This window comes from Homarus americanus, unplaced genomic scaffold (genome assembly GCF_018991925.1).
Source record: "Homarus americanus isolate GMGI-L3 unplaced genomic scaffold, GMGI_Hamer_2.0 scaffold26351, whole genome shotgun sequence".
Classification (NCBI taxonomy): Eukaryota; Metazoa; Arthropoda; class Malacostraca; order Decapoda; family Nephropidae; genus Homarus; species Homarus americanus.
Window position 1 is genome coordinate 7,019,629 of NW_024724368.1, and position 21,034 is coordinate 7,040,662.

The 21,034-nt window shown below is 38.6% G+C and overlaps 2 protein-coding genes across 2 annotated transcripts; both read left to right on the plus strand.

Moving 5' to 3' along the window:
• Positions 1-179: 179 nt before the first annotated feature.
• On the plus strand, positions 180-4,750 carry LOC121864241 (uncharacterized PE-PGRS family protein PE_PGRS54-like). The gene is made up of 2 exons (XM_042363301.1): positions 180-192; positions 2,661-4,750. Exons 1-2 carry the CDS (start codon positions 181-183, stop codon positions 4,440-4,442), a joined length of 1,794 nt encoding a protein of 597 aa, XP_042219235.1. The 5' UTR covers position 180; the 3' UTR covers positions 4,443-4,750.
• Positions 4,751-17,716: 12,966 nt separating this feature from the next.
• On the plus strand, positions 17,717-20,437 carry LOC121864297. Its single transcript, XM_042363385.1, has 2 exons — positions 17,717-17,735; positions 18,585-20,437. Exons 1-2 carry the CDS (start codon positions 17,724-17,726, stop codon positions 19,716-19,718), a joined length of 1,146 nt encoding a protein of 381 aa, XP_042219319.1. The 5' UTR covers positions 17,717-17,723; the 3' UTR covers positions 19,719-20,437.
• The last annotated feature ends 597 nt before the right edge of the window (positions 20,438-21,034 follow it).

Here is a 21,034-nt window from a genome sequence, read left to right on the forward strand (position 1 = left end):
TACCCTTGAAGAATGAGGACACTTGGTTTGCGTACGCCATAGGGGAGGAAGGGAGGGGGAGAGGAAGAGGGGGGGAGAAGGGGGAGAAGGGTCGTAACGCAGAGGAGAGGATGACGAGGAAGAGGGAGAGTGGGAAGTATATAAGGCGCCAGACACCAGGTACAAACATCTCACTCCACCATGAAGCTCCTGGTAAGTCCTGCTTCCCTCACTCTAGTTTTGTGTTGCTGGTTTTACATCTATGGTTTGTACGTAGGTGTTTCATATGATTAATAGTCACCCATGTTGGAGAAAGCTTCATTCCTGTACCAATTATATGATTTAATTCAGTCTAGCGGTCATAAGATTTATTATTAAAATACGTCCAACTTTCTCATAGCAAGAAGATGCATTGATAAAGTTATAATTTTACCCCAGTGTTTTCTCTATAAATTATATTCCCAGATATTAATGAATTTGCGTAAAAATTTAGAGTATTGTATTACTTCGATAAAATTAATTGAGGCACTAAAAGATTATAATGTAATGGCAATTCTTCCTTGTGTGATCATTTTTTTTATTTACTTAATTATGAGACAAGATATATTTTTCCCTCCAAACTAAATTCTCGTTTTTTTTCATTGTAATTTTGTTGCACTGCTTTACCTTTCTACATGATTTATAATACATTGTACTTAAAATGGGTTAAGACTTCGTACTCAAGAAGTTAATTCATTATATTCAATATGATAATGTCTTGTATTCGGGTGCTGGCAAAATCTTTGTACTCTGGGGTAAAAATATCGTATTCAATGGGACAATTTATGTACTCTGGAAGTTGTCGTAATCAAGTGGTTAAGTCATCTTACTCAATGGGTTAAGTCATCTTACTCAATGGGTTAAGTCATCTTACACAAGGGGTTAAGTACTACTTAAAATGGGTTAAGTCGTACTCTTACTCAAATTCGGGTGCTAAGCCGCCAATTTATGTACTCTGGAAGTTGTCGTAATCAAGTGGTTAAGTCATCTTACTCAATGGGTTAAGTCATCTTACTCAATGGGTTAAGTCATCTTACTCAAGGGGTTATGTCATGTTACTCAAAGGGTTAAGTCGCCTTACTCAAGGGGTTAAGTCATCTTACTCAAGGGGTTAAGTCATCTTACTCAAAGGGTTAAGCCGCCTTACTCAAGGGGTTAAGTCATCTTACTCAAGGGGTTAAGTCATCTTACTCAAAGGGTTAAGTCATCTTACTCAAGGGGTTAAGTCGCCTTACTCAAAGGGTTAAGTCGCCTTACTCAAGGGGTTAAGTCGCCTTACTCAAGGGGTTAAGTCATCTTACTCAAGGGGTTAAGTCATCTTACTCAAAGGGTTAAGTCATCTTACTCAAGGGGTTAAGTCGCCTTACTCAAAGGGTTAAGTCGCCTTACTCAAGGGGTTAAGTCGCCTTACTCAAGGGGTTAAGTCGCCTTACTCAAGGGGTTAAATCATCTTACTCCAAGGGTTAAGTCATCTTACTCAAGGGGTTAAGTCATCTACTCAAGGGTTAAGTACTCAGGGTTAAGTCGCCTTACTCAGGGGTTAAGTCATCTTACTCAAGGGTTAAGTCATCTTACTCTCGCCTTAAGGGGTTAAGTCAAAGGGTTAGGTCAAGGGGTTAAGTCCTTACTCAAGGGGTTAAGTCATCTTACTCAAGGGTTAAGTCATCTTACTCAAGGGGTTAAGTCATCTTACTCAAAGGGTTAAGTCATCTTACTCAGGGGTTAAGTCACTCAAGGGGTTAAGTCATCTTACTCAAGGGGTTAAGTCATCTTACTCAGGGGTTAAGTCATCTTACTCTTAAGTCATCTTACTCAAGGGGTTAAGTCATCTTACTCAAAGGGTTAAGTCATCTTACTCAAGGGGTTAAGTCGCCTTACTCAAAGGGTTAAGTCGCCTTACTCAAGGGGTTAAGTCGCCTTACTCAAGGGGTTAAGTCATCTTACTCAAGGGGTTAAGTCATCTTACTCAAAGGGTTAAGTCATCTTACTCAAGGGGTTAAGTCGCCTTACTCAAAGGGTTAAGTCGCCTTACTCAAGGGGTTAAGTCGCCTTACTCAAGGGGTTAAGTCGCCTTACTCAAGGGGTTAAGTCATCTTACTCAAGGGGTTAAGTCATCTTACTCAAAGGGTTAAGTCGCCTTACTCAAGGGGTTAAGTCATCTTACTCAAGGGGTTAAGTCATCTTACTCAAGGGATTAAGTCGCCTTACTCAAGGGGTTAAGTCATCTTACTCAAGGGGTTAAATTCTCATACACAGAACTCATAACGAAACAAAACTCATCAGCTTACTTACTCTGAAACGACTTACAGTCAGACAACTTCTATAGTTAAGTCCGGTGTCTCGGAGATTACCCGAGTCATACTGCTAGTGACTTAGCGATCTTTTAATCCCTTTTCACATGTTGCAAAGGAACTTCCACGTCTTCCACGTCTCATACCAACATCACTCACTTTGTAAATACCGAAGTAAACTATCAGGTTACTGTACGTGCTTCTCTCATTCAATATTAATGCACCTGATTCACGCGTATGCAATTCCTAACATTGTGTTATTACTTAAATAGTAGATAGACCATTTTTCTGACAAACTCTTAGTCAACTCTAAAGATTTTGTATATCATGATTGTTTATTTGGTGTTTCAGGTTTTCGTCTCGATACTTGTGGCAGCAGCGTCCGCTGCGCTCCAATCCTACAACCTGCCTACGCAATCTGAAGCTACGCAATCTATACCTACGCAATCTGAATCTACCCCGTTAAACGGTGGGTGCAAAGAGGGCGAAGTTCTTAATGTATTCGGTTCATGTGTCGTCCCTACCGTCTCTCGCCAAGTGTTCTTATTCACAATCCCCGAACAGCCTGAGTCTTATGGTCCATCCCCAGAAATCCCTCCACCCAGGGTTGAACACAACATCTTATTCATCCGCACTCCTGAAGGAGGCCAGGGACCTGAGCCCATCATCGTGCCGCCGCCCAGGCAGCAACACGTAGTGTACGTCCTCAACAAACAGTCAGACCAGAGTCAGCGAGTCATCGAGGTTCCTGCTCCACCGTCCGAGAACCCTGAGGTGTACTTCGTCAACTATGGTGAAGGAGATAACCCGACCCTGCCTGGTGGTATAGACTTCCAGACCGCCCTCAACTCAGCAATCCAAGGTGATGGTCAGGTCATCGCCGGGGCTGGAGGACTTTCTGATAACAATGGCGGTACTTTTAATGGTAACAGAAACGGTCAAGGATTTGTCAGCAATGGTGAAAGTGCTGAAGATTATAGCAGCGCTGGAGGTAATACTGGTTTTATAGATAACTCTGAAAGAAATCACGCGGTGGAAGTCAGTTTTGGAGGCAATAATGGATTTCAAGGCGTTGTAGTGGACACCGATAACTCTGGGAATAGTGATTTAGTAAACAACAACAACTTCGTAAACAACGGTGCACCTGATGGTAATAAGTACAGCGGCTTCTCTGACTTTAATGTTGATTTCCAAGTCGAAGGTGGACTTGAGAGTCAAAGTCATGATGACAACCATAATAATGGAAATGGTGGACGTGACGTGAACACCGGCGGTACTGGCGCGATTAAACTCATCGCTGGAGATTCCATTACTAACACAGGAAGCAATGGGGTTACTAATAATAATGGAGCTAATGGCTTTGAAATCACCGTTGGAGCTGCTAACGGTCATGTTCAGAATGTAGGAAGAAATGGATTTGCACTGAACTTCATAGGTGAGAGTAATCTAGGTGTTGGTGGTGTTGCTGGTCTAGGAGTCACCAGTGAATCCGTGTCGACTGGAGGAAGTGTTGGCTATGGTGACAACACCGCGAGTAACGGGCTGGTTGTTTACAATGGAGTCAATGAAAATAATGGTTACAATGGAGTCAGTGGACTTGGCAGTAGTGGAATCAATGGACTTAATGGCAACAATGGAGTCAATGGACTTAACAGCAATGGAGTCACTGGACTTGGAAACAATGGAGTCAATGGACTTAGTGGTAACAATGGAATCAATGGACTTGGAAACAATGGAGTCAATGGACTTAGTGGTAACAATGGAATCAATGGACATAACGATTACAATGGAAACGGTGGCCTCATCGGACTTAACAGAAATGGTGCTAACATCAGTCCCAACGGTGGTAGTGTTAACATCAATGGTGGTCACACTAGACCTATTGGATTCAGCAGTAACACCCAAACTAACACATTCGCCGGTAACACCAACCTCAATGGAAGCAACAATGGTGCTACTGGTACTGGTGCTACTGGTGCTGATGCTACTGGTGCTAGAGGTACTGTTACTAACACTATCGTCAAGGCAAACTTTGGTGTCAGCTTAGCAGCCTCGGGCACCCAGGGCGACGACACTTTAACTCCTTCCTCCAACAATATCCGAACACCGTCAGGTTTTTACTCCACGCCTTAGGACACCCCCACCCTCGCCTCCTCCAAGCAACGACGATTCTTTATTATATCTTTCATTACTTCCGCTCAAACTGTCTTAATTTTCATCCCTCCAAGTAACGAGGAACCATTATTAAAATTGTGACCTCAAATTACTAATGCTCAACTGTTTGTATCATCAGGAATATAGTTTGTTTTAGTGTTTGAGTCGTTCCTTTAGTTAGGAACACATGATTTTTTAACAGACTTGAATGTTGTGGTCTTGTTTTACTGTCAAATGAGAAAAATCATGTTTAGATTTTTTTTAAATAAAGTTTATTTTTAGCATTATCTGTAAGACTTTATTTTCCTTCCATTAACTGAGGTAAATTATAATTACGGTGAACAATGAGTACGATAGTTACTATACGGTCCATGGTTCACAGCATAATATCTCGCGTGTTGCATTAAATATTTAGGAAACACCACCCAAGGATTCAATACGGAGAAGTAAAGAAAAGATCAACAAATGGTTATATTCAAGTGTTCCTAAAAATAAGGACATGCGTGTATCTGTGTATATTGAGCGTTGCTGTATTGTGTGCAAGTTGTTCAATGTCATATTTCGGTAATCCCTCACTAGATTGATTTTGTACTTGGAAATTAACATCATTACCCACTGTAGGGCAACTTTGTTATTTTCACACAATAGTTGTTAAAGACAGGATATTTTTTTATTTACAAGTTTAAAAAAAAAACGCACCCAAATTTTTGTAAGTTCCACTAGCTTAAGGCGTTGTTGAGGTTTGTAAACAAATCGTATAACATATGGGGCAGCACCACCACTAAACATATAGTGTACTGTTATACACAATCAATACATAACTGATCATACAACCATCTACACTTTCTTAAACTTTATACCGAATAAAAGAAAGTGATCGTTTGTCTTGTCCATTTATTGAACATCTTCCCAAATTCCATAAAAAAAAGATGAACTGTACCTGTACATTTTATTTTACACGAGGTCTGTGACGACGTTGCCACCGCTACTAAGGACCACCGTTAACCCAGCTCAAGGTAACCCAATCAATGGAAAGTAATCATGAAATACCAAATGTACAACACAGGTCCCAGAATATAACGGATATAGAAACTAATATCACTTGTTCAGACACAATTATACAAGTACAAGAATTTATTTAATTTATTCTTAAACACAAAGGTGGTTCATTAGGCTATACAAAATCCAGGAATTATCTGTTTCTTAAAATATCTTACAATTATATCGTTCGCTGACGCATGATTAAGGAGACGCAGCTTAACCCCACCATGACCATCCATCGGTCGTCAAGAATTAATGTACCGTGGCCATCAGCCCTTAGCGCAGGATACCCGATGCTTAATGACCGTAGAGCGTAAGCGTGGTAATCCATCACTCAGCCAGAAAGTATTGTAAACTTTATCAATTAACGCATCAGGATGTGTGTTGAAAATTTTGGAATATTAAATACGATCCAATAAGAAATAGTATTCACAAGAGCATATAAATATGATGGGTCATTAATTATCCTGGTTTGTGGACATAATCTGCAGTCTTCCAGAAGGTGTAATATGGTACAGTGTGATGATCATTTATGACAATTGGCAAAAAAATTAATTCAAAATCTGGAGTAAAGTTCTTTTCCGATGGCTATTTATATTGAGAGCGTACATCAACCAATGATTTGCCAGAATTTATTAAACAAAACTTATAATCATCTTGGAGGAATCAATAAATTCTAATCTCATACTTCCATTAAATGCATCGATTATAATTAATACCTCCTGCTTTCGCTGCTTTCGTATAAAGGTACCAGTGAAACTAGTGTAGTCTGTACAGGCATCTTAGGAATGAAGATAAGCACTAATTTCTCTCATTACGGAACTATAACTAAGGCAGTCTTTGTTCCTCACAGGGCTTCCACTTTCTCCATGTTTCACCCTCCCCTTTGTCTTTGACCACAATTCATTCTCTAGACTCGCAGAAGGGGGGAGGGAAGGGGGTTACCTACACCTTTTAATAGCGTCTCCCAGTCGTACACTAATTATTGTTCATCAGTTTTGACATTTCTACTAATCAACATTAAAAATTGTATTCCCTTTATAAGGACAGGTAAGCCGCCAAGGTCCCCATAGTGGTCCTAACGCAGCATTATGTCAGAGATCAGGTCTGATGTATTGTACTTTGATCCTAGCTTTTCTGCCCTATTTTAGACTAATATTTTTGTGTTATTTTCACAGATCCTATAAAACTATCTTCTTAAACTGACTTTACTGAAAATACAACTACAGTTGAAGGTTTTTGATAACAGAGGGTCTAATGAGATTGTTATTACCTGCATATGTTCATTCGATATTACTCACACAACTGCCAAATCTTGATCAACAGGCTACCAAAACGAAAGTACTGTACCAAGAAGTGCATGTCATTATAAAACTACGTGACCACTTATTCTATTTTTTCTTGCATAAATAGGAAAAGCAAAAGTAATCCAATAATTGGAAGTGTTACAGTACCGTACTTATCTTAATTATCTTATCACACAGCTAAGTGATTATGTATACAATAATATCTTGCATCTGCGACAAGTACATCGAAATTTTAGTGAATGAAAAGGTTAATAACAGTCAGAGCTTTATATCCTTGTACAAGTTTAAAATCCTGTTAATATCCACAGTTGCATTATGTTCTCTTGCAAGCTTCTCGATAACTGTCACCATACTACATTATTCACAAACATAAGTACAAGTGAAGCCCTTACGGTCAGATGCTAACTTTGACCATTGGCCTAATTTTGTGGGACACATGTCTAGGACTATGACCCACTATCGAGAAAGCTATGCTACGTTCAGATGCACAGAGCGAGTGGAAGGGATTCACTAAAGGACTCACAAAATGGTTGGGATTTCCACAATGCAGTACATTATCTTCCGAAACAAGTAGAGAAAAATGCCCTTCACTAGAGAAATTCGATTTTCCACAACGAAAACAAACACATTCGTTATCAGGATTGTACGTTAAAATGGCAGTGTCATTCTGTGTGTGTGTGTGTGTGTGTGTGTGTGTCTGTGTCTGTGTGTCTGTGTCTGTGTGTGTGTGTGTGTGTGTACTCGTATATATAACCATTTTGCTTACTTTCTTTTTCACTCAGCTGTCATTACTTAAGGATGGTGTTAGACTTCTGGGTACACGTTAAGATCACGAAAATCCAAAACCAACATTTGGACTGAGCGGCGTGATCAGCCATTCATTATTTAATATAGTCGACTTCTTCATATGAATAAACAATGCACTATTAAATATCACTGTTAAAGTACAGTTGTTTGAAGGTAATCAAGTCATAATATCTACCTACCAGTATACATGAAATACAATTGTTAAATATTAGCATGAGTAGTAAGAGCAGTGATGAATTCCGGGAATCAGGAACTCAAAAGAGAACACAGTTTCTTGTTCGACAGACCTCCACTATCATTACCCAACAACTAAATTCAAGTGACCAACTAAACATTCAGTACTTTTTAGGGAGTTGAATAATACTAAAATGGGGTTTTAAACGAACACTATCGATTATCTATCATTTACTCAGTTTTATAATAAACCGTGAGGTAAATGCGTAATTCTCTTGATGTAAAGTAAGGAAGGTGTTGGGATTTACTAACCCCAAAAGAATTGCAGCAACTGATGGAAGGAGAAACCAAAGAAACCTTACCGTCACGCAGTTGTAGATCAAGTATTAACTGGCTTGTCATTCATCCAGCAGTGTCCGTGAGTTGTAAGTCTGTCACACGTCCCTGCGAAATATTGGATTTAATAACAACCGATATGCTACGAGCATCAGCATATTAATTATATTGAATAAAATGTGATAAAATATACAACGAAGTCACGCGACCCCCTGACGGAGACACGATGATCCTCCCCATACTGGCCAGATATTATGTAAATAACATTGATTATGTGTTAAAGGAATATCCTTCCTTCCTTAGGCTTTAGTAAGCCCCTTTATAATATTTATACTGTATATACTTGTCACACTTGCCAGATGCTTCTGGTGTCATTGTACAGGAGTACCTAGTGACAGCACTAGGATCCCGCTTCCTCTATCAAGGAATAAACAATTGAAATTGAAATTGAATTGAACGAAGTCACCATTGTTAGCAGGTGAATCACACGCGTCAAAATGATGGTCGGTTTACTTGTCAAACATTTCTTTATAAAAGCTCTTTGTATTTCCTACTGCTTTAAGATTATTTTTGTCCCATACAGATTGTGTGTACGTGTTTATAATATAATCTATGTATCCATGTGTGTGTGTGTGTGTGTGTGTGTGTGTGTGTGTGTGTACATGCGTGTATGTCTGGTACGTTTCATCTATGGACACAAAATATATATGAAAATTTTAAATAATTAGCTTTGTAATTTTGTGACTAGTGGCATCTTCTCGAGAATTTACCAAAAGTTATAAACACCGAAATAAAATAATTCTAATCTTATCGTTTAAATATTTTAGTATATATTGCCTTTATTAGTAAGATATAAAATAAAATACTAATTTGGAGACAAGTTTTCACTTCGTCACGTCTCGCAAAAAAAAAACCCATCCCAATATCAATATAACTCTTACCAGTATTTACACTGTCTGACGGGGAAAATGGACTGATTTGGGAGAACATTGGAGGGGCGAAGGGAGAGTGCTGACGTGGGAAAACCAGCAGGTAACAGGTATATAAAGAGGCTGAAAACTGGAGTAGACATCACACTCCACCATGAAGCTCCTGGTGAGTCTTGCTGCCCTCACCTTTCGGCTCTAAGCCATTCGTGATTGATAACCAGGTACTCAGGCTTAAACCACAAGATTCCAACGACATTAAACGTTAAGCACTAAACACAGGATATTAGAGCAGAAAATGAGTCCTTTCCCTGGCATACTGTAGCGGCAGATTCCAGCCACAACTTAAACTATAATTTGATCAAGTTAAGTACAGCCAATGAAAGCCTTCCTCTCAAATATAATCACCTCTCGACACTGGTTAATAAATATAATTCTTAAGAGAGAGAGTTCAAGGTCGCTTAACCGGGCCAAAAAAAAAAGTTAAGTTTTGTACATCTAGATTTTCCGCATGTTTCAATTGTTTATATAACGCAAAGTAAAAAAAAAACTAAAATATCTTGTCTAATTTACTTCGTCATGGAGACTCGTTGTTTACCTTCACACGTATTCCGGCCAACCGGTTATATCCACCTGTACAAGGTTACGATGACCGACACGACCGCTCAACTGACGAGTACGCTCACAATGACTTTGGTATTTCGTAAATCTTGAAAATTTTAAACTTTAAATTACTGACTATACAGGTTCCTTACCCGTTAACAGTCATCTGGAAAGTGCTTCATATACTAATTATATAAAACGATTTAAATGATTTGATTGGGCTGTATATTCTTAGTACAATTTCAACAGTTTATTCCAAATTATATTGTTAAACACTTGAATATTGTAGCTGGAATAAGAAAGAAGAAAGACTCGTTCCATGAAGAATACACAGGAGAGCCGTGCTAATTACAAGAACAGATTGTATCAAGTTATTCTGACAATTTCAGCGTGAAAAAATACGTGTGAAAAACAAGTCGCGCGAGCGTAATAGAGTTCGCCGTTAGAACTTGTACTTTAACTACCGTGTTATTACTGCCCAAATATTGCCGTCAATTTACATGCCCATAACTGCTGAAGCTAAATAGAACTATCAAAGGCAGCCAATGGTAGTTTTAATGTGTTAAGTAAACGTATTAAGTTCATTGTCTAGGATTCACGATCATCACAGTACAGTATATTACATAATCTTATCTTGGAGTCACCTGGGTCCCAAGTCTGTGATATAATTAATGTAATTCAGTCACGGTGTACGTAAAGCTGAAACAAAGTGCCATGAATCACTCAAATTCCAAAAGAAATAAAAACAATTTCTTAAATAAAAGGCAATTCCAGACAACAGTACTGTATCAACAAACGCCCTCAAGTTCCCAGTCTAACAATGGCACATTTTTCACCGAGAAAATATTGAAACAAGATAACTGACAAAAAATTAAATAAATAAATAAATAAAAAGAAGGTAAGATTTAGCTTAATGCGCGACTTTACCTGAATGGCTGATAATGAGACACACGGAATTAAACGTGAAGAGGAAGAGAACATACGGACCTAAAATTAGGCCTTATTCTTTTTTGGGGGGGAGGGGAGGAGGGGATCTGGGAGGGGGATCTGGGGGAGGAGGGATCTGGGGAGGGAGGGATCTGGGGATGGAGGGGAGTCATGTACCAAATTACCTTTTATTTGACGATACGTCCTGTATGCTGTAATGTTATAGTATGTTCCTAGACTACTTCTATGACCTACCACGACTTACCATACATACACCACCCAAGCAGTCTAGCTCAGTACTTATAGGCAGCAAATAATGCGCTGTAAATAAGAGGCAGCGTACCAGGGGTTCTCTTTCATCTTCACCTGATTGTTAAAAATTATCTGAAATATTGATTAAAAAGCCCTATATGTTTAACGAGTCACTCACTCGCTCAATTTATACCACCACCTTACTAACTGCTTTGTAACTGTACTCTATTACCTCGGGTACGTCACGCTTGAGGCCCGACAGGGGAAGTGACTAAGTGAGTGAACGAACGTGTTTGAGTTTTAAAACACTTACGCCACACTAATGATTAAAAAAAATCAAGTATAATGCCGGGTGATTCACTCGCTGGTAGCCCCGATATTTTGCTAACATGCCCATTATTTGTGAACCAATTTCCATATTGGGATTTCTTCAATGGCTTAAATCTGGCTGTGAATGTTTGCCTTTCGCTCATTAATGGTGCGAGGTTTATTTTGGTAAACCTTTGCCTTAAGGAAGATCCCGGCGAAGGAATCACAAATCATGAATAATTCTTTCAATATCACTGAAAAAATATAATATCTGGAGTGTGAAGTCTACATTTACAAAGAGTAATTCATATGTAATTAATATTTGGTTATGATATTATAACTATACGGGAGGACTGAGGACTTTAAATGCAACGTTATTTCAATACACTGTTTTGCCTCGCACTATAAGAAGTATGTAACTATTTACTTTATTCCATGCTCCTCAGGCCCTTACATTAGCACTCGTGGCCGGAGCATCTCCTGCACCTGAAGGATACAGCCTTCCCAAATACACTGCCCATAAACTTGCTGACGGAGGCTGCAAGCATGGCGAAGTCCTTCATATAGACGGTACCTGTGTTTTCCCTAAGGTGACTCAGCACTTCTATATATACACCGCCCCTGAGCAGCCCCAAACCTACAGACCTCCGCCATTCATCCCTACACCCGAGGTAGAACAAAACATCGTGTTCATCCGCACTCCTGATGAGGTTCAAGCTCCTGAGCCTATCATCTTGCCGCCGCCTAGGCAGAACAACATTGTGTACGTCCTCAACAAACAGTTACATCAAGCTCAGAAGGTCATCGAGGTTCCTGTGCCCCCGCCAAAGAATCCCGAGGTCTACTTCATCAACTATGGCGAAGGTGATTATCCGACACTGCCCGATGGTTTAGACATCAAGATTGCTCTAAACTCCGCAGTTCAAGACGATGGTCAGCTCATCAGTGGCGCTGAGGGTCTTACTGGAGGCGAAGATGCTATTGGTATACTAGGGATTGCTGATGGCGGTGGTGACTTCAAAGGCGATGTAGATTATGACACTAATATCAATGGTGGTGGTGACTTCAAGGGCGATGTAGATTATGACGCTTATATTGGTGGTGTTGACGGCATTGTTGATAGCGGCAGCGGCTTTGTCGATAACAGTGGTGTTTACAACGACAACGTGGGGAGCAGTTTTGGTTTAGACGCTGGAAGTCTTGTGGGGGAATATACAGAGGATGATAAGCTTGTGAGTAGTTATGGAGATGATGGGGGGTTATAAAGCCTAAAAAGACAAAAAAATATTCACGATAACGTAACCAAAATGATTCGGTTAAGAGCCAAGGGGGAAACTGGCTTCAGTATTAATGTTGTAATAAACATACCATCAAGTACAATGTTCTTTCACCCTATTATGTTTAGTCTCCAGAGAACTACTGCTCGCTCAAGAACTTGTTTTTATCGCGTGTGCCTGAGTTAATAATTGAGTGTAAAAAATAGTCTTAGCTGTATATTTAACTTTTTTATAATAAACAATGTTCTGCATCACAATTTAGTATTTAACACCCCTAATGGTATGTCTGATCATATCACCTTCCTGCTACGTACAAGACTGATAAATTAATAACAAAAACATGCCAGCTCTCAGAACTCCCAGCCATCGTCTCGTCTTCCCGGGACTTGGATGGGCTGCTGAGATTCACACGGCCAAGATAAAATGCTGAATCACAAAAGTAATAAAAGCTGTGTTCTTTTATGTTGATGGTAAACTATATTACTGCGTTTGAACAATAAGGATCTTTAAAGTGCGCATGTTAGTTAAGATATTAGTCATGGACGCCATTAAATACGTCTGACATTAGTTGTAAATAATTAAACGTAAAATAATTCTCTCTCTTATTTGGGGAGTAACATATTGCTGGTTCTGAACAAAAGAAAATCTCAATAAAGTCCGGAAAATATTATTAAACACGTCGAAACCAATAAACAATATACAAGTGAATGAAAATTTGTTCCCCGTTTGGTAGAGTACAGAATTTTTCTTTTTCATTCAACAATTCGAAATTTCTGAGAATGAAAACAGCCAATCACCAAAGATATATGGGAGTAAAGATTATCTGTATTTACATAAAAGAATCTATCTAAAACTCATTGACAATGTTTCATTATATATATATATATATATATATATATATATATATATATATATATATATATATATATATATATATATATATATATATATATATAATCACAATTTATTGCATATGATATAATCTCGCGCGTCAATATCTTTATATTTCAATATTTTTTTTATGCAACATTCCAAATATTTGCTTTTAATTATAGTAACATTATTTAAAACATTACCTGCACCTAAAACCTGAGTTAATATTTTTGTATAATTTGTTTCATATTTATGCAACCAATGCTAAGTTAATACAGTATTACCAACAAGTAATGCATTTAACAAGCAGGCTTCTAATCATCAAAAGAATTATAACATTAGACCACCATAACTTATCCCGAAACAGCAAATCCTAACGCAAATTATCCCTATAAAAATCTGATATTCCACGAGCGTAAAACATATTAAGACTACATAAATTTTTCCCCTTTAGCTCCTCCATCCACGAGTAACCAAATCACCCCGTGAGAACTCCCATATAAGAGGTCACTTGCCAATCCTCCTATTATCCTGGTCTTCCCAATGGATCATAATTACTCCCTGTCAAGAGAATCAAAGGGCAGACATAGATATCCACACAAAACAAATAGACAAAAGTAGTAGTTAGTATTTAAAACAGATGCACAATACGCTAAACCACAGCTCTTGTATGGCAGACAAAATATTCTCTCATTGAAATCTTCGTTGCAAAGTACGAGTTCGCTGTTCCATTAATTTATACAAAATCCACCTAAAAAACTAAAGTACGTAAATATCGCTTTAAGCATTAGACATGACAAGCTTATGTACTGTAATTACTAGTAAGACGACAAGGGCGAGCTCTTCGTATAGTTAGTACATGTTGACGTAACAGCTCCCTGTACCCAACTGTGCTCACACCAAGTATCTGGTCTTGAATTTTAAACCCTAGTACGTGATGCATGGAAGCAATTGTCGAGAAAGTCATAATCTGGGACAAGCACAAGACAAAGACCTGCTTACTTAGACTACAAAGCCCAGGAATGAATTGCACAACGAGGCACAACGATAACTCAAAGCCTAGCATATACTAGATACTGCAAGGGAGGAATTTTCAACATGTAAATGCTTTCAACGATGCTATCGGCTAAATATTCCTTTGTGTCTCCCTGTCCTTGTCTTTCTAAAATCAATTATACGTTAAGAGTAAAAAGTATATTCTAAGTTACATGAACCTACCTTAAAAATAGGTCACCACGCCACACAGTACATACGTTTGGTCCTTGTACACACATCTGCACAACACACAAACACACTCCTCTTATATTCTACCCCTCCTATCATCACCGCTGTAACTACATATACAAAACAAATCAGTATAAAAATGGTAAATCTCACTGTGATGTTCTATTTTTGCTCAAATTCCAGCCTCGGCCCAGGTTACCATATCCCTTCTCTACACACCTCTGACAAGCAATCTGACCCTCGTCTAGAGACCATTCCACTGCAGAACATCTTTCCTCCTTCATCAGATTTGCCTGTTCGTGATAACTTTAAATTAACACCTACCGTTTCATTAGATACCTTAAAAGCCTTTGGAAATTTGATAGGAGGTCCATGTCAAATTTCCTTCATGACTATTTTCTATGTTATTACCTGGATCAAACCTTAGTATTTGTGCAATCATGAATGAATTACTATTCTTAGTTAATGCTGCCAACGTTGTTTTCTTGTTTCAGCCTAACTTTAACTTAGTAATGACCTCTCGATGACTAGAAACCATGAGAAACTCTGTACAAATATTTACATATCAACAAGCTCACACTATATTCAGCACACCGTTAACCATTTGTCTGTCTATAGATCACCAGCACACCACCTCCACTCTCATCTCAAACTGCGGTAACATTAAACCCCTACTTGATTATGTCTCTAAAAGTCAAAGGCTACCCATGTCTCGCAGGTAAAATACACTTACTTCTACACCTCTATCGCCAATGTGTCCTAAATCAGAACCCAAGATTCAATGTAACTTATCTCTTGGAACAAAATAACTCGTATCGTCCATATCATCCTTCTCTGCAATGGATACGAGTTTCAACTGTTCCCTAAAACTTGACAAAATCTAACCTGAAGCAACAGTTACAATTAAAATGTTAACAGCCCGAGCCTTATAAGACAAACAATTAAAACCTTTTATTGAGAATTACAAGTTCAAGAAACATTTTATCAGTATTTATTCACATTTATTTACAACTCACGTCATTACTCCTTCAATCTCAACATATCCAGGCATCTTTTCCCTAATGACTCAGGTTTACGAAATTAATTTACCTTTAAAGGCAGGGAAAATCACCCCCCCCCCCCATGCGTGATCCAAACTCCCACCTCCATTTTATACATAGCCATCCTGTAACACTTTAGCTTTCATTTGTATAATATATTTTAGCTCTCCTTATCAATTCACCGTTGACACACTATAATTACTAATACCTTCTTTACAACTTGCACCTCGCAATTCTCTCCGTGAACTTGTCTCTGCTTCCACATACAATTTGCGGCGTTTCAAATACAGGTACATGATAATATATTTAATACTTCTTTAACCCAGGCAATGCGTTTACCAGTTTTCACGGATAAGACAGATTGTCAACCAAGTCATAAGTGTGTGTGTGTGTGTGTGTGTGTGTGTGTGTGTGTGTGTACATAGTGTCACCACACAAGAGTGCTTCCTTTTCGCCCTGAGCTCTAATCTCGGCTCAACCGTCACAATTTCTCCAGTCGCTTTAATCTACAATCATTAATTTTTCTTTGGTTGGTATGAATGTTTAATACACTTACTGAATAATAAAAAATAAAAAAAATAACGAATTTTTCATTGCTTAGTTTCCCTATAAAAGGAGACGCGGCCCAGTGGGTATTGCTATCTTCCTGTCCTAAGGAGTACTGGTTTGATCCAGATGCAGTCTCAGTCCAGCCATCTGTAAAAGGCCACCTAACTTCACAATTTGGGGAAGTGAAGAACGTCGAGTGCAGTGTCACCCATGTTGCCCCCTTGCGTAACGAAGACTTAATATACAGCACTGTCTGTATTAACATTGTCCTTAACAGGCAGTCATGACTATGGAACCCACTTTCACTTTTCCTGTCACTAAGCTGAACTAGTATCTACAAGTTGGAGTTGGCTGATCTGGTCATTCACAAATTTCAAACCAATCTGCTCATCCTTTTTTCCCTCATTACTTTATTCTCCATTAATTTTCCTCTAGACGAGTGAGTCTAGAGAGGAACTCGCATGTCCTAGCTGAATTTTGCTTTTCTTCACTAAAACATCCACATTTATCAGGGCGGGGGGGGGCCATTATCAAAAGCATTTATAAACACAAAACTGGTAAGTCTCGGCCCCTCCTCTGTAGTGTCTTTACAGGTGTGTCAAACATCATCCCACACAAGTTCATTATTAGTATTTTTTCATCATTTATACGGTAGGTCAAACCTCCACTTGTTATCCGATCGGTAAACTAAATTCAACAAGTTTATTAACAATTATCTAAAATAGTTTTCTGTTGTCCTCCTGAACTTTTAGGTTTATTCTCTGTCCATTAATTTCCTAAAACTATCCCAATCCATAGACTCATCTCTCTTCCCCACTTGTGTTTGGGGTAAAGAATGGGATAGACATTAAAAAAATAGGATAAATAATAGGGATAATATTATAACTCGAGTGGTGGAAATGACAGGAAAGGAGTTACATCAACTTAAAGAAACATTATCAATTAATTCAGGATGTAGACCATAAGAATCTTTACCATAAACGCTGATCCAGTGTTTCACATCAATTTACCATTACAAAATAGCGGTAACTTTTAAGTAATTATTCTTTATGAACACTTCTACTGGCCACAAACGATAATGTAGAGTTGTAGACAATGCATACGAGTATACTGTATATGAATAGTTTCATACATAACCTAACCAAACCTATTTCCGATATAATTAGGCTATCTTATGAAGGTACACGTCGTCTTAAATGAAACGGAACAACTTTTGCCATATGGGACTTCATTTCCATTAAGCTGTGGGCATAAATACAAAATGTAATACTTATTTGGCAAAAACGTCAGATGTTTTTTAAAACTTAATTGGCGATCATCCCTATTAAACTTGATTTATATGTATACTGTACTATGTATGTATGTATGTATGTATGTATGTATGTATGTATGTATGTGTACACACACGTGATACAAATACTGGATGAAAAACAATTAAGTTAGATGAATCCATTGACCTTTAATCAGTGACCTTACACAATAACATACTACAGGGTGAGTGGTTCTCATGTCCAGGCAGTGGGAAGGAGGGAGGGGACAAGGGAGAGGAGGAAGAGGGAGAGTGGAGGTGTATATATAAGGCAGTGAACCATCTCGGCAGACACCACACTCCACCATGAAGCTTCTGGTGAGTCTTCCTTGCTAAACTCTTCCACTGTAGCGTAAATTCAATGATAATTAAAGTTTACTAAGCGTTAACTAGATACACTCGCGTCCCGTGTTGATCAGTGAACTGTTTGGATGGTGTTTTCCCCGTAGGATACTTCAAAGTCACTGTTTTTCTATATCTTTATAAATTATTACTTTAATTCGGTGCAGAGGTCAGAATATCTTCATCTACGCAACTTTACGCAGAAAACAAAAGCTAATAATGTAAAATAAAAGATAAATACATAATACGTATTAATCCTGCTCGACTGGCTATCAGACCCGGGTGGAGCAGACAATAAAAAGGTCTAACTCCCTCCTTGCAGGCTGTACCTCCTGCGTTTTGCTTATAAATAAACTTGTCCAAACTGCAGCGGGTAATTTTTTTAGTTTTATCAGTTCTGATGACTGGTTTATCTTTTGTCAATACATGTCGATATAACTTCAAGATTTCAGAGTGAATTAATAATTTTCAATTATTTTCCATTGATTTTTCCATTACGACAGAGAGTACAATGCTCGTATACAATGCCGGAAAAACTAACTTCTGGAGTTTTGAGTGGGCAATATGCTAACAAGTCTCTCGTAGCACACCACGACAGCTCTGTTTTCAGGGTCTGACACGAAAACATTTATATAACTCTCAACATCGTCACAACCTTTTTCTCGGTCACTTTTCAATTAAATTTGTATTACGTTATATCCTTTACTTGAGTCATGTCTTTGGTTAGCTATACAGTATAGTTTTCGTAAAAATCGCGGGTCAGTCAATCGTAGATGAGGGAGGAATTAGACATTCTTTTACATCTATCATTTTTCTGTTCTACAGACCTTGGTTTCATCTCTTATGGCAGTCACGTCCGCTGCACCTCAGGGTTACACTCTGCCTGAGCCGTCTGGTTCGAACAACTCCATTAATGACTGCAAAGATGGTGAAATCCTTCATGTAGATGGTAGATGTGTAGTTCCTAAGATCACCCGTCACTTGTTCCTATTCAACGCTCCTGAACAATCACATGTATATGGCCCACCACCAGTGATCCCTCCACCCAAAATAAACCATAATGTTTTGTTCATCCAAGCCGGCCAGAGAGGACCTGAACCCATCATCGTGCCGCCCCCCAGGCAGAGGAACACTGTGTATATCCTCAGCAACAAATCAGACCAGGGTCAGCGGGTCATCGAATTCCCTGCACCTCCGTCTAAGAGCCCCGAAGTATACTTCATCAACTATGGTGAAGGAGATAACCCGACCCTGCCTGGTGGTATAGACTTCCAGACCGCCCTCAACTCAGCAGTCCAAGGCGACAGTCAATTAATTGTTGGTGCTGAACAATTTACTGAGGATGATGCCGAAAGCTTGGAAGTTGGTGATGGCTCTGTAAACATTAATGAGACAAACATTGGAGATGGAAACGTTGTAAACTACGATAACTTTGCAAGTAATGGAGAAAGTGTTCCAATTCACTTAGGACTGCAGAATGGTGAAACCCATCCCAGCACTGACCATGACCCTTCATCCATTGACGACGGAGGAAATTCTAATGGCAACACAGGTATTGTTGCAATGTCTTTGGAACAGCAGGAAGTGGATAAATCCGGCGAAAGTTACTTCCCTCCAACACATGAGGTCTTCACGCCTTCAAAGAATGATGCAATTTTAGTGAGCGGCGGCGAAGTGAAAATATCCGATGAATATCTAGCGAGCCTCAGCGACTCTACTAGCCAAGCTGGAGTGCCACTGGAACTACAGACTGGTGTTAGTAACCCAAACGTAGAATACATCCTTCCCTCTGATAACGTCAACTCCCAATCTGGCGGTGTTGGTAACCTCTTGAATATTGCGGATTTCAATAGTAACAACAGAGCAACCATCTCAGAAACAAGTCACCCCAAAACTCCTGACAACGGCGACAATACACCTTCAGGTCTCTACTTGGCACCTCATAATGAAGCAACATAGCATCCCTATTATCTATCCTCTCCACAAGTCTACTACAGAACCTATATACAGTAGGCATAATCGTCTGATCAAGCTTTAAAATACAACTGAATCGTTTCTCAAACAGGGATAACTTTGTATTAATTGCCACAAGATATAGGAAATTGGTTCTTATACGGGTACGGTCAAATCTGTTCAGTTTCACATAAGACATCGTTTAGTACAACGGCATAACCAACCTAAATCTCTTACTTGTTTAGCTATAGTTTGCATTACGATTATCTACATGATCGTTCCTGTATATAAACTGCTCCAATAGCTTTTTTATTTATGTGTATTTCATCCTGGGATATGGTAATGTAATTATTTTTTAGAGCATACCAGTAACTGATGTATTCACTGACAATAGAACACTGATTTTAAGTTAAATTTACTCACAAACATGAAATTAAAGTATAGTAACTTACGGACATAAACTAATGACATTAACTACTGCCACGAATTGGGTTTTATACAGTACAGAAAATAATTGTTTGTTCTCTAAATAAAACTATACAATGAGTTATCTTATACACAATACACTGACCTTGTATCGCCTACTTCATCAGATCTTTAAGTGGTTTAACTGGCCAATAACAGTGACTCATTAAACTGTTGTTCCTCGGATGTATCTCTCACAAACAATTTGTTTTTAAGATATATGATTATAAAGCGTCTTCAGCAATAAATCTGTCACTGCATTTCACCATTTTTTTAACACACTACTGTTCATGTTTCCTCGTGCACGGGAACGGGGCATAACCTTAATCCTGTAGAACCACGACTTTTTTTTTTTAGGGCATGATAATAAGAATGTACATAGCGGTGGTATATACTCCTCCAGCCACTCACGTGACCTCATGATCCTCAAGAGATTAACTATAATAATCTACAAAGTCATCCCGAAGGCTGACTCGATGAACCTATGGTATGAAGTGGCTGCGTAAGACCTTTCAAGAGATTCGGGTATCTTGATTACAAACAGAAGCTAACTAACACACGGACGGATGGCAGCGGTGACACTCCCCGTCAACCCAAATCTAGGTCGCGAACAGGTAAATTATAAAAAATTAAACATGAATATGAATGTATCTCAAGTTATATTTTTAAATTCCTCCAGTGCGACCTTTTAATCCTAAATACTGTATATCTCTGCATAAATTATCCGACCCATTTCTCCATTTTTCGACATATTACATAGGCTATCTTTTCTTTCCTATATGTACCTTAGAGGCCCTATTTTCTCTATTTAATCATAGTTTTTTCTTCTGTATCAATTTCCCTACCAGACATATTCT